At 38.0% G+C, this 14,255-nt stretch overlaps 1 protein-coding gene across 1 annotated transcript; it reads left to right on the top strand.

The window, feature by feature from the left end:
• The first annotated feature begins 6,372 nt into the window (after nucleotides 1-6,372).
• Nucleotides 6,373-11,943, top strand: LOC120773828 (proteoglycan 4). Its single transcript, XM_040102941.1, has 4 exons — nucleotides 6,373-6,474; nucleotides 6,616-9,649; nucleotides 11,195-11,310; nucleotides 11,544-11,943. The coding sequence occupies exons 1-4, from the start codon at nucleotides 6,373-6,375 to the stop codon at nucleotides 11,676-11,678; spliced, it is 3,387 nt and encodes a 1,128-aa protein (XP_039958875.1). The 3' UTR covers nucleotides 11,679-11,943.
• Nucleotides 11,944-14,255: the final 2,312 nt, after the last annotated feature.

Here is a 14,255-nt window from a genome sequence, read left to right as displayed (position 1 = left end):
AAATATAATGAAATAAGTAAGGAAGGGCTAAGTCCGGGAGTAACAAAACATTTCATATTCTTGCAACTTGCAGGAATCAAAGCCATGGAAATACCTTAATATGTAAAACGTTAAACAGAGCATCGGAATCTAATTTTATATGTATATGTAGAGAATATCTCTAAGTGACTCATACGCTGACCGACAAATTCAGTAAAAAGTTTGTTAGAAAAACGAAAATCATTATATGTGACCTGGTCTACGAAAAGGGGGCTAACGTGCGAAAACAAGTTTTCTGGGAAAAGCTGTTAAAAATAATCGTCAGTTTCTCGTTATCTCATTAATTGTTCTCCTTTTTTTTTAATGCCCCTTTTCGTAGACCAGGTCGCATATATAGTTTATGGGAGTTGGGGTAATACCGACCCGATTTTATCTATTAACTATTATCATCCGACATACCCAAAAAATGTTCCCTGACTTTCCGTATGGTGCTTCACACACAAACACCAATCACATGGGGTAAAGTCAGCCGGATGATCGTTAGTTATATAGGGCACGCTCTGTAATTTTCGTTGACATAGCACAAATATTGCCCAATATATGAAGTGTAATGTCACCCGGAAGTTTGCAAATCTTTATATTCCGTATATGGGGGCTCAGGGAAGTATTGACCTGATTCAACCCATTTTTGATACACAAAGTTATATTTTCGGTCAAAAGTCGTCTATATATACGGGGTCCACATATTCGGTACCTAGCGGTTTGAATAGTTTTGGTTGGATTTGGAAAATTTTTGGTGATAAAGGTCTTTATAGGAATTATGAGTGCAAACTTTTATCTCGTTATATTAATTGCTTTTTGATTTGTGTACTGGAAAGTAAAAGAATCAAATCGAAGTTAAAATTGTGGTATATGAAAAGTAGGCGTGGTTGTAATCAGATTTCGCATATTTTCGCATCACATAGGAATATGAAATATTTTCTAAATTTTTTGTTCCTTGCTACTGCAATTCCCTATGCCAAATTAGAGTTTTATGTATATCTTAATTTACTGTTTAGTTATTGCACTTTATAGTTTTCGGCTATTGGCGTTTTGTGGGCGTGGCAGTGGTCCGATTTCGCCCGTCTATGAGCTCGTATTTCTATTTTTTTGCTAGAGAAGGCGCATACCATATTTCATTAAGATATCTCAATTTTTACTCAAGTTACAGCTTGAACGGACGGGCGGACAGTCACTCGGATTTCAATTTGTCTCGTCATCCCGATCATTTATATATAGTATACATAGCCCTCGCTTATTTTTAGGTGATACATACAACTGTTAGGTGAACAAAACTATTATACTCTGTAGCAACAGGTTGCAAGAGCATAAAGCGTCTGACATAATTATTGTGTTTTATTATCATGTTTTACTAAAATTTGTTTTTATAATCGTAATTTGTTTACTGATAAATGGTTGGGTTTATTTATTCAAAATTCATGCTGATTCACGAGTTTTTACGCTAAAAACTTATCATTTTGTACTCTATAAATAAATAAAAAAGTATATTCCGCAAATAAGTGTTCCAAGAGCCTTTAAACAAACTAAGGTATATCAATATAATAAAGCTCTCTTTCTGCAAAAAAAGGAAAAAAAGAGAAAAATATTAACATTTATTCACTAGCATTACCTGGAGTTGCTTAAAATATATACTCATTCCATATCATCTGGTAATTATATAACTGTTTATACTTTCTGCTAAATACTAGCTATAAACGCATGAATACTACATCAGACTTTTTACTATTCCTTGAATATTTGTTTCAAGACTTAAACCATTGACAAATTACTCATAATATTGGTACAAACTGTAAGATAGCAAATATTAACGGTATTTACTGTGTATAAATAATTTTTATAAAATTACATCATTTCAATCTTAATAAATGGTTATAGTTCATAGTTATTTTTTTTTTTCTTAGTCCAATGCCAAAATCCGAAGAAATAAATATCAGTTACAACTGATTACAATTTATTAAACAGGATTATTTACATTTACTGTGGTTTGACAAAATCTAAAAAAAAATAATCTAGAAAAAGGCTGCAATTTAAAAAATGATTCAAAGTTTAAAGAAAATGGTGGACTGGAGCGGGCCAGCCTTGGATTACTACTGCTCCCGAAGAGACTAAAATATGTTAATCAGTGAAGAAAGACTCGACTGTTTCAGCCTGATGTGTTCATCAGTGTCTTCGGATCAGCATTTTTGAGCGAACAATTCAGCGGATAATCGGAGAATATGGTTATTCCAGCCGCTACAAGTACAAAAACCCTATCAACAGCAAATCGAACTTGAAGGCACGATTGGAATTTGCCAAAAAAGTATTATCAAATGCTCCAAATTGTTGGAAAAAAGTAACTTGGACTGCGAAAAGCAAATTTGAATTAAACAACAAAAAACGTTACCCTTCACAGGTGCATTTCTTTTAGTAACTATGTGTTCAGTTTGTATAGCAGCTATATTCTATAGTAATCCGATCTGAACTATTTTTCGGAGATTATATTATTACCTTAAGCAGTAATCCATGTCAAATTTCGTGAAGATACCACGTCAAATGCGAAAGTTTTCCATACAAGCCCTTGATTCCGATCATTCAGTTTGTTTGTTTGCTATATGTTATAAGGGTCCGATATCGGCAGTTCCGATAAATGAGTAGCTTCTTGAAGAGAAAACAACGTTTGCAAAATTTCAAAAAGATATCTTAAAAACTGAGGAGCCTGTTCGAATATATGTATAAACAGACAGACAGACGAACAGACGGACATGACTAAATCGACTGAGCTGAACATACCGATCATTTACATATGTACATACTTTATAAGGTCTCCGACGCTTCCTTCTGGGTGTTACAAACTTCGTGACTAACTTAATATACCCTGTTCAGGGTATAAAAATAAGAAAGACAGAAAAAAAGTTTGGCGAAAAAGTGTGAATCTCCAAAGTAGTAAGTACATCAATGCACCATAAAGTTCGGAGTTGGAAATGTTTTAATTTAGCGACATTAGTCTATCAAATCCGGTAACGGTCGAAGGCAAAATGTCGGAAGACTCCTACGTTGAGTACTAATTTAGCGTCCGCAGCGGAAATAAAACTTGCAAGATATCGACAGCATACAAGTCGGGTTGCAAAAGAAAATTCGCATTAAAAGTCGAAGGAGTTCCAACAATGGCCTAACCGAGCCCTGACTTAAATACTATTGAGCCTTTATAATAATAATTGTATGGCGAGCACTCTACCGACCAGACGAGAGACTGTTTAAGCTCGTCATGCGGACAATTAATATATGTGACCTGGTCTACGAAAAGGGAGCTAGCGTGCGAAAACTAATTTTCTGGGAAACAGCTGTTAAAAATAAACAACTCGTTTCGTCAGTTTCTCGTTATCTCATGATTTTTTGACACCTAAGCCCCCTTTCCGTAGACCAGGTCACATATATTTTTATACGGTCTCCGAATATTGTGTATCTTTTCAAGGAATCACTAAATCTTTCTTTCCTAGTATTTCCGCCGTCTCCATGCAATAAGCCCGACATTTAGTAATGTCATTTCACTTTATTCTTTCATTTAATCGCTTTCATAAAAAGTGTCTGGCAATATATATAAAAAGATTATAAGCCAACCAAAGCCGGTCAATGGAAAGCATTTGAAAATAAATAATCAAATATTTAATCAAAATACTGCAAATTGGAAAACGAAAACAGGTAAAACTGACCTAGACACCAGCAATATTTCGTAGATTAACTGTAAACAGCGTATATATCATATATGTATGTAACAATAAAATATAAAGCCGGCAAAAAGTGACCACGCGACATAGTAAACGCGTAGCGGAAACCGGATCAAATACTACAAGCTCACACTCGCTTTGGTGCATTCCACACACACACACACATCATCACCAATTTCAAGCTTGAATGCTGGTTTAACTGCACGTTTTTATTTAACCATCGGCCGGCTCACTTCGATACGCTTCACTGACGCTTCAATGAGCGCCAATACGAGTCGAATGAGCCGTATAAATGACGCTTGTTCGTTGTGCTGATTATTATTATTGGCTGTGTTGTTGTAGCATTTTTTCACGGTCGCCTTGAGTGTAAGAAAATTTGCTCTAAAATGTCAAAATCACTTAATTTATGACATAGCTGCCGCATAGCTGTGCGCTGACGGACCGCCACTTGCTCACGCCAGCAAGTAATCCAGTAGTTTACTGGGCGCATCATATTTTTTGTGGTGGTGGGTTGGAGGATGCCGATTGGCAGAAAGTTGATTCGCATTTTGGAAAGTGAAACTCGTTGATGATATTTACATTTTGATTGTTATTTTCATTGGTTGCGGATTCCGGTTTGTCATTTGTACTTCCACTCCTTTGCTCCATATAAGTTTCATACACACATGCTAAAGACAGAGGTACTCAATTTTTAAAATGAACTCTGGTTGTGAAAATTCATTTCATTTCGCAAAATACTGCTTGACAGGTTTGCATTTAATATTTTTCTAAAATTTGAACATTTGTTTAAGGGGTTATATACAGTTAGAAGGTAAAAGCGAGTTTCCAGACTTTTCCTGAGAAAACTTTTAAATTTATGGATCCATAAATGTGTACATATGTATATTTTATTTTAAGACTTATTATTAGTTAAATTATCATTTGGAAATGAACTACAGCTGATCTCAGGGAGCTCCTCTCAAAAACGACGATTTGCGGAAACCACTATATCTCTGAACTGGATTCACTGAAATTAAAAAACCAGATAGATTTCATTTAAGTAATATTAAATCTAGTAAATAATCGAAGGAATGAGCAAACTAAATTTTTTGACGGTTTCTCAAAAAAAAAATTTGACAATTTTCCATTTTTTTGTTAGTTATTTGTTAATTTTAGAAGAGTACAGAAAAAAATTAAAAACTAAAAGAAGTAAAAAATTTCAAAAATTATGAGCTGACGAAGTGGGCGTCTCTAAAAATTTCCACGTGACCACACCCATAATTTCAACCCTCCTAGTTATCTGAAACCAAAAAAAAAATTATTGATCTAGAATAATGTCGCAATGGCCGGAACTACGGAAAAGTGGAAAAAAATTTTTTCACAAAATGGTGACTGCCTGATCACTTTTTCTGTCTATTTAGAACTTTTTAAAAATAATAAAAATAAAAATTTGGGCATGGGGCTAGTTCCAAACATAGACATGCCTATAAAGAAGACTCTGTAAAAATTTCAAGTAAATCGGTCCAGTAGAACCTGAGAAATCGTGGGTATCGTTCCGAAAAAGTCGGTTTTGAGAAAAACGCGTTTAAAGTTTCGCGTAAAGTCTTTTGTTCGATTAGTTCCGGCCGAACCAGTTTGAATGCCGGGTCAGAAAAATGGCTATATCTCCGAAAATAATTTTAATTTTGAAAAATCCTCTTGTACACATATTCTTGAATAGTTAAACTTTGAAAATATAAAAAAAAATCATTTTTTTTTTAATTTCTAGACCAGAATGCCCCCTTAAAGTTTATAGTGCACTTCCAAGCACACTGAAACGTCTTTTCAAATTCGCCTGTAATGAAATTTTCTGTATGTATTCTTAAATATATGAACATTAAAAAAATATAATTAAAAAAATTGTTTTTTTGAAAATTCTAACTGTATATAACACTTTAAGAACAGGCAAAGGATGTTTTTTAGACCATTTGTTGTAACATAATGACGGGTTTCATTTTTGAAGAAATATAAACCAAAGCTCGTTGACTCTGATGATACACACCATCCACTAGTGTAAATATGGTCCGAAGCCGATTCCTGGACTGGCGACCGCATATTGGACGCAGCGCACGATTTGCAAATGTTCCGGAATAAGTTTGCTCATTATGAAATGGCAAACCAAACTGAGTACAAATAAAGTAAAAGCTGTCAAAAAGACTAAATTCGAAAAAATTATTGCTTCATTGTAAACCACAAGTATAAGAAAACACCCATTACAATGTTATTTTTTAAACTATTGGCCTCCTGAAGCTGAACATTTCACGATCTTTCGGGTAATTGTGGATTCCTATCCAAAGCACTGCGCCGGCTTTGGGGCCAATAATGAATCAAGCTAATTTTTGAACGCCTATTTTGATGTAAACCGTATTCTGGTGAGGACATTTTACAGTGAGCGAAAAAATGATAGGGGTGTCTGTAAATTTTAGGTGTTTTTCGGCAATCGCTGGCTTCGAAGAATTGTTGTCCGTCGTGTTGCCCAGTAATTGATTCACTAGGTTTGAGAAGCTCTTAATAGCACGTCTTTCTAATCTAAATAAACCAGATACTTGGTGTCATGAATATACGGTTGGCCACGTTTCGTATATGATATTTTACGTTCAGGGTTGTCGAAATGGATCCATTTTTCTTCAACTGTCATAATCCTATACAAAAACGACTCCTTTTAATAGATTCCGGCATCATTTTTGAAATGCAAAAACGTCTTACAACGAAGGTTTTGAGTTGTTTTTTCACAAGCATACCTCACTCGCACAAGTTGACCTAAAAATATTGCTAAGTTCCGTTATTTATTTATTTATTTAAAATTTTAATTTAATAAACTAATAAAGATTTGAATTTGTTTTTCTATTTGCAGACGCGACTTCAGCATCGACTTGCCCCTTCTGCCTGCCAGCTTACCCTCCTAGCCATTAGTATATCAGCTCTATTGCCACAACACACCTGGGGTATACAGCAGCAACAGAATTTCCCTGCAGATTATCTGGTGCCACCACCATTACCCACACCACAACATCTGAAACATCAAAATGCACCCGCTCATCAAGCAGCCGAAACAGTGGCGGCACCTAGTCACACATCCTCCATCAATGCCGTCGAACCGCCCGGCTTTATGTCACGCATAGCACGCTGGTTCGGCCTCGGAGCGGCGGAACAAAATCAAATCGCCAACGGTTTCTCATCGGATGGTAAACAAGCATACAATTATGAAGCACCCTTAGGACCAGATGGTAAACCTTGTAACCTTTGCAATAAATATCCTTGGGTGCCAATGTTCCCGCAAGGTTTACAATACCAGGCGAATAATCAGCACGCCGCTGCGGCGCCACAACAGCACTCACAACAACACTATGAAGCGCAAGCATCACAGAAATATACAAAACAACAGCCATTGCCATTTGGCAACACTGGGAAGCAACAGTTGCCCGTTAGACAACGCGCTGTACAGTTCAATTTCCCCACAGTATATCAACCACTGCCTGGATCCTACAAAGCACCACCTGCACCGGGAAAAGCTCCTGTAGCACCACCATTTCTTCCAGTGCCCATACCGAATCTCAGCCTGAACGCTTTGCCACCTATTTATAATGCACAACCCTTCCGTTTGCCTTATTTGACGCCTGCAGCTTCCACAACCACCACTGAGTCTACGGTCGGCACTGCACAGCAATTGCCCACTACGAAACCAGCACACTTCGCGGAAAACGTCGGTGCACCTTCGGAGTTGCAACCGGATCGTGTGCGTCCAGAGCAGACATACTCAACGCCAACACGAGTTCATGATCCCAGCTTTGAGATTGTAAAGAGCCATCAGATCACCGATTTCGTCTCATCAGTCGAATATCCAGTCACGTTCGAACAATCGCCTTCTATTGACTTAGGACAGCAGCAAGCCCCAGTTAATCCACAACCGGTCAAACAGACGGTTGCGACGGTGCCATATCAGCATGAGACGTTCAGTCCAAATCTACACAAGCACTTGCCTGCGTCGCAAATACTCACCGAATTGGGTAGTTTTGCGGGACAACCACAAACCCAACTGCCGCAACAGAGTCAGTCATATATTAATACGCAGTCGCAGGGTTCAACACCTCCCCAGCCGCAAACACAACAACCACAACAGTCTCAAATCTATCAACAAACGGATCTTTCCTACCAGACGGCAACACAACAGCAACAGGTGCAATATTCGCCAGCCACCACAACACAGTCCCAAACGGAGTATACACAATTTCAACAAAACTACGAGCCATCCACAAATTTCTACACAACACCATATCAACAGCAAACGCAATATCAGCAGCACAATTATGAGCCACAGAAAGCTCCCTATGAGCCACAAGGTGAAGACAACTTTCCATCCGCTTCGTCGCACAATCTAACCGAGGTGCAACATCAGCAACAAAACCTGGACAGCAGACCTTGGTTGCCGCTGGCGCAAACCTTCCCCTACACAACTACGGAGCCACCACGCGAGTTCGAATTCTCGACCCAATTGTCGCAGCTTGGTGAGGTGGACTACATAACGGAACGCGTGCAAGGGAACACACAAGTGCAATTTTTACCTTCACTACAAACACAACAACCACCGCGACCAGAACAAGTAAAGCATGATCAACGTGAAACACCAAAACGCTTATTGGATTCTCCCATACAACATGCGCCCGGTTTTCTTAACCAACCACGCCCCTTTACGCGTGATCCCAGTGAACTGAATTTGCGCAGACCGCCTGCGCCGTTTGTGACCCCACAACATTATTCAAATCACAAGCCAAATTCCGTCGATCTACCCTTCTCTACAGCACCATGGTTAGTGACGCCGTTGCCACCCTTGCCCACATTTACTGGTGCACCTGCGGCGCCCACACCAACCTCCACCTACAGTGCCATAGATGCGAGCGGTCAATATGCTGGAATGTCACCACCAACACCACCACCGCCGGCGCCGGCGCGCCACAAGGACGTTCATCAAATAATCATTCCTTATACGACGAAAAACAAGCCACGTCCCTTTGAGCCTACACGTCCACAGTCGACAGTTAATCAAATCGATCAACAGAATGCCGCTTTCCAGAAATGGTCCACCCAACAGAATAGCGTGGATATACACGAACAACAAGAGTCCAAATTGGTGACTGCGAAATTGGCTACGGAGACGCCACCGCCCGAGCTACCGCGTCGCACCACGAAATATGTCACTAAAATACTTGCCTCAAATTTACGTGATCTACTGCGTCGCGAACATGAAATTAGACAGCAGAAAACGAATTCTTCGAGCTTTGATCTCTCCAAGCTGCAAAAGAATATCGACGACTGGACGGAGCAAGAGTACACCTCACTGTCGCATCGTCCAAGTACGCCAACAATACGTGGCCGGTCCAAGCACATACCAACTGAATATCTTACCACAACAACTCCAGCATCACGTCGCCCTAAGACAACAATTAGTCTTTTTGAACCACCTTCGGAACTGCCAGCATCCGTTAACGATTTGCAATCGCTGCTGTTGGAACGCGGTTCGAAGCGTTTCGAACTGAATCAAATAGACGATGATGTGGATAACCACTTATTGGACACTCTAGAAAGCGAAACAGTGACAGTCTCTTCAACAACGAGTCAAACAACCACGCAGCAACCGCCGAATAGTAATGGACATGCAGCACCGAATTTCATGCACCTCGGTTCCGAATCCCATCAGGCCGAGCCGGCAGAACTTTGGCGCAAAGCCAAGGTTACCATTTCGCCACAAACACACGAGAAGGTGTATGTGGTGACGCCACAGCCACGATTCTTCCCACAACGTACGCTTACCACAACCAGTACGAGCACTGAAGTGCCGCCCAGTTTTAGAAAGTCGCCACGCTTCATAGTGAGACCAACACCCGGTAATGGTAAGTAATTTTTTCGACCTCATGCTACTTAATTTTGGTTTTCTTTCAAAAGCTTCGTGAATTTTAATCGGTGGGTACCAACTCGCAGGTTTACCAGCAAAATGAGATATTTTGTGAACTGAAAGCGACATCCAACTGAGAGAGTAGCTGTTATTTTATTCCTCTGTTTTTCTGTCCAAAATTGATGATTTTCTAACATTTAGTTCAACTGGCCCCATATATCAAAGGCAGCATATTTTTCTTGACTTCAGGATATATTTTACTCATGAGCATCGTTCACTTTTCGGTCCATTCATTATCTGGCAAACAACAGATCAATTGAAAATTCCCGGGCCTACCATAGTAGAACATATTTTTTGGCAAAATTCGCTATTGAACATAGTTCCCTTCAAGAGTGATGCACTTATTATAGCGACCCACAACTTTAGGATACCATTTTTGTAGTGCGATTTGCCCTTTACTGCAAAATAGGCCTCAGCTACGGCGATCACCTCTTCATTCGAGGAAAATTTCTTCCCAGCGAGCATTATTTTCAAATCTGAGAACAGAAATAGTCGCTGGAGGCTAGAACTGTATAATACGGTGGATGCGGAAGCAATTCGAAGCCCGATTCATGGATTTTTATCATCGCGTTCACTAACGTGTGACGCGGTGCATTGCTTGGTGAAACAGCACCTTCTTCTTGTTTAAATGCGTTGGTTTTACGGTGATTTCGTCCTTCAAATGGTCTAATAACGCTATGTAATAGTCGCTGTTGATGATCCTTCCTTTTCAAAGGTAGTCAATAAAAATTATTCCATACGCATCCCAAAATACATACGCCTTAACAATGCCAGCCGACTGTTTCGCTTTGGAACGGGTTCATCGTGTGCAGTCCAGTCGTATTACTGTCGATTGGGCTTCGGAGGGGAATGATAGAGCCATGATTCATTAATTGTCACATATCAACGTTTAAACTCGGTTTTAATAAGCTTGAACATTCGAAAACACTGCTCCGAATCATCAACTTATAACTTCTTTTGGTCAAAAGTGGGCTCGCGTGGTACCCACTTTGCACAGAGCTTACCCAAATATTTGTGAAGAATACATATGATTTACTCGTTCAGTTGGTATCTTTAGAGTGCATGTTATCTCGAACAACTTCACTTTACGGGCAACCAAAATTATTTTGTGGACTTTTTTAATGTATTCGGCGGTAACAACCTCTTTTGGGCGCCCACTGCGTTCACCGTCTTCGGTGCTCATTTCACCACGTCTAAACTTAGGATAACAATCCTAATGCTTCACTCAACATGATATAATTCACAAACTAATGGCAAACTAAAAATCATATGAACCTTCAGACGATCCCTCCATAAGTAAAATTAGCTAAATTTTCCTGTACGCTACCTGTTACCTCTGCCCCGAACATTTATAACCGATCCTGAAGAATGAGATCTAACTTCGAAACAGTGCCTGAATTTTATGCAACTGGCTAAATAGGCACCAACCAAACTTCTCACAGCTGCTTTGGAATTCATACTAAGAATATTATTGATTTTTCAGGCACCCACTCATCTGCGCCGGCATCCAGTCTTTATAGTCCCGAGCTCTTCGGTCTGATGGGTCTCTCGGCTTATGTGCCGGCCAAGCCAGTGGAGATTATCGATGGCAATTCAAAAGTAAATCGTGTGAAAATCAAATAGAATACAATTGAAAATCGTGAAGCAATACTCAACTCAATCGTATTTTTTCTTCTTCTTCCTCACTTCACTGCGAAAAAAAAACGAAATTTCACACACAACAATTACACAACATATTATTTATTATGTTCATTATTTAACAATATGCATCATATTTCTACAAAAAAACACCCTTCACATATACACACACACAAATTCATGTAAACAAATAGGTCTTCAATATCATAACGGCGCCACCAAACACTCATGCGGTTGAGTCCAACAAGCAGTTGTCGACCAAGGATCAGTTGTCGCAGGTGAAGAAGGGCAGAAGACTGAGATCGACAATGTCACCATCACCAAGATAAAGTTGCTTATGTTGCCGTGGAACTTGTTGTTGTATTGACGAGAAAGACAACGGGCCGTTAGCCTTTAATATATGCGGTTATCAATTAGCCGATCGTTCATCTGTTCTACTTACTTTACTTTTGTATTATAAATTTCAAACGATTTTTTGTTGTATGCGCGATCGTTATTCTTTAGCCCTAATTCTCTAGTTCTAGGTTTGGTGTAAATTGTTACGGAAGTACACTTAGCGTTAAATGTCATGAAAATATTTTTAGAGTAATCTGCGCGTGGAAATAGTTTTAAGATTTATTTAATTGTAATTCCATGGATCATATACTATATATACCGTATATACTATATAAACCATATATATGTATATGTATATACTAAATAATTGCTGATTCGACCAAAATATGCGAGAAAAACAGCAAAAAGGTTTTTCTGCAGCAGCGCCAGCACATAAACTCTTCAACGCTCTACACGAGGTCCTAGTGGATCTGTACTTTAATACTAGCTTTAAATAAATATGAAATATATGTATATACTATATATAGACATGTATTTCTTAGAAAAATAATATGTAGCAGCTAATGTATAAAGAAATTTAAATAAATATGTAATTATGATAATTTTTTACTTCTTCGAACATTTGTACTTTTCTCCCAAACCCACAACCAGTATAAGTCAGGCAAAAGCATTTCTAACAGGCCCCAGCAGTGCACAACAGGCAGCGATGGAATAGCTTAGGCAGCGGCAGATTAAACACCTCAACCTCACTCTAAAAGGATGCTTAGTAAAATTAAGTTTTGGAAATTTGAGGGATGCTGTTGAAGTGCCACTACAACCGCTGAAAAACAAGGCGTTGAATCGGTGAGTTCTACATCTGCCAATATTAAATAATCATTTGTTTATATGAAAGCATGTCTACTTTGCAGTTAGCAGTACAATGGCTTCGTCAAGGATAAAGGATGATACGTGAAGGATGCTCACTCCAAGCATGTCAGCAACTTAAACATGGATCGCTACGCCTACTATGTGTGCCGCAAGTCTCAGACGGTTTTTAGTGAAGTTGAGCTGCGTTGTGATGTCGCAGGTGGCGAGAAATGTGAATCACAAAGGTATCCCAAACATGAAATCGGTGTTTATGAATTGCGCTACTGTTGCTCGGCGGACGGTATTTCGGCAGCACACGCTATTCGACAGCTGCTACGATGATTGGCCACGTCTTACGAAAAATAAGTCACCAAAATATACGCCAGATCAGCTAAACCACCAAAAGCTAAACGGTGACAAGTGGTCATTGAACATTATGCTACATCCACCAATGGAGAAATTTAAATAAAAATGAATTAAGAATTAAATTATTAAAAATAAAATTGTTTACTAAAAATATGAGTTAGTCTTAAATTGATATTTAAATATATTTACTTGCATATTAGGACACGCAAAATGTAAAAAGAATGCATTCAACAATTGTCTAATTAATGTTTTAAAATTAGCACTATACATATCCCAAACTCTAAAACCTACCTTTTAAGTATTATAAATATTAAATAATAAATGTTATAAATTATTTATAAAAAACATATACTAAACAAATATAATAAAAAATATTAAAAAAAAAAAAATCCAAAAACGTCACACTAATTTTTCCATAAATTCATGTAATCCTTTGTTGTTGTAATTTTTTAAAAAAATTTCAATCAAAAAAATTGCGAGCAGTTGTAAAAAATTACAAAAGAGCTGCAAAAAAAATTTCGCACCTGCCAGCGTCGTGGCGGCGTCGCTAGAGCATTTTTCCCAAAATTAAAATTGTCCCCATTACACCAGGCACCCAGAACAGCCCAGCAGGTGGCTGCTGCATTTTGCGCACTCACACATAAGGCGGCATGCACTGCGCGCCAGCCAAAAATTTAGCATGCTTTCAGGCAAACGGATGTCGGCAAACTGCTATGCCAACCTGCTATGCCGACCAAAAGTAAGCAGTTCGCTTCATCCGGGGCCTAGAAGTATGCAGCAGTGTGGCGGCACTGCATGACCGATTTTGTGTCGGTACGGCAGTGCAACTTTTTTCTACGGCCACCTGCTGCGTTTCTGAGCATTCTGGGCGCCTAGTACATTGGGGCAAAAATGCATATTGGAAATTTGCGGCGCGCCACTAGGGTCGGCTGTAATTTACGGCAAACGACTTTTTAGGCTTATTTGGGTTGTTTTTGATTATTTTTAATAATTTTCAAGTGTCTTGCATAATTTTTCATATATTTTAAATTTTAATAAAAAATTATTAAAATTAAAAATAATTTATAAATGGAAAAAATTAAATAAAATTATAAATTAAAAATATAAATAATAAAAAAAAAATTAAAAAATAGCAAAAATTTAAAATAAAATATTTAAAAAAAATTATAAAAAAATTTAAAAATAAATAAAAAAAAATTTAAAAAATAATAAAAAAAATTAAAACTAATAAAAACATTATAAAAATTAAAAAAATTAAAAAAAAAACAAAATTTGCAAAAAATTTAAAAAATTAAGAAAATTAAAATAAGAATGTAAAAATTTTAAAAAAAAAAATAACATTTATTTAAAAAAAATTT

The sequence above is a fragment of the Bactrocera tryoni genome, chromosome 4 (genome assembly GCF_016617805.1).
Source record: "Bactrocera tryoni isolate S06 chromosome 4, CSIRO_BtryS06_freeze2, whole genome shotgun sequence".
NCBI classification, from domain to species: Eukaryota; Metazoa; Arthropoda; class Insecta; order Diptera; family Tephritidae; genus Bactrocera; species Bactrocera tryoni.
Note: the sequence above shows the minus strand (reverse complement) of the source record. Positions and strands in the feature narration are given on the sequence as shown.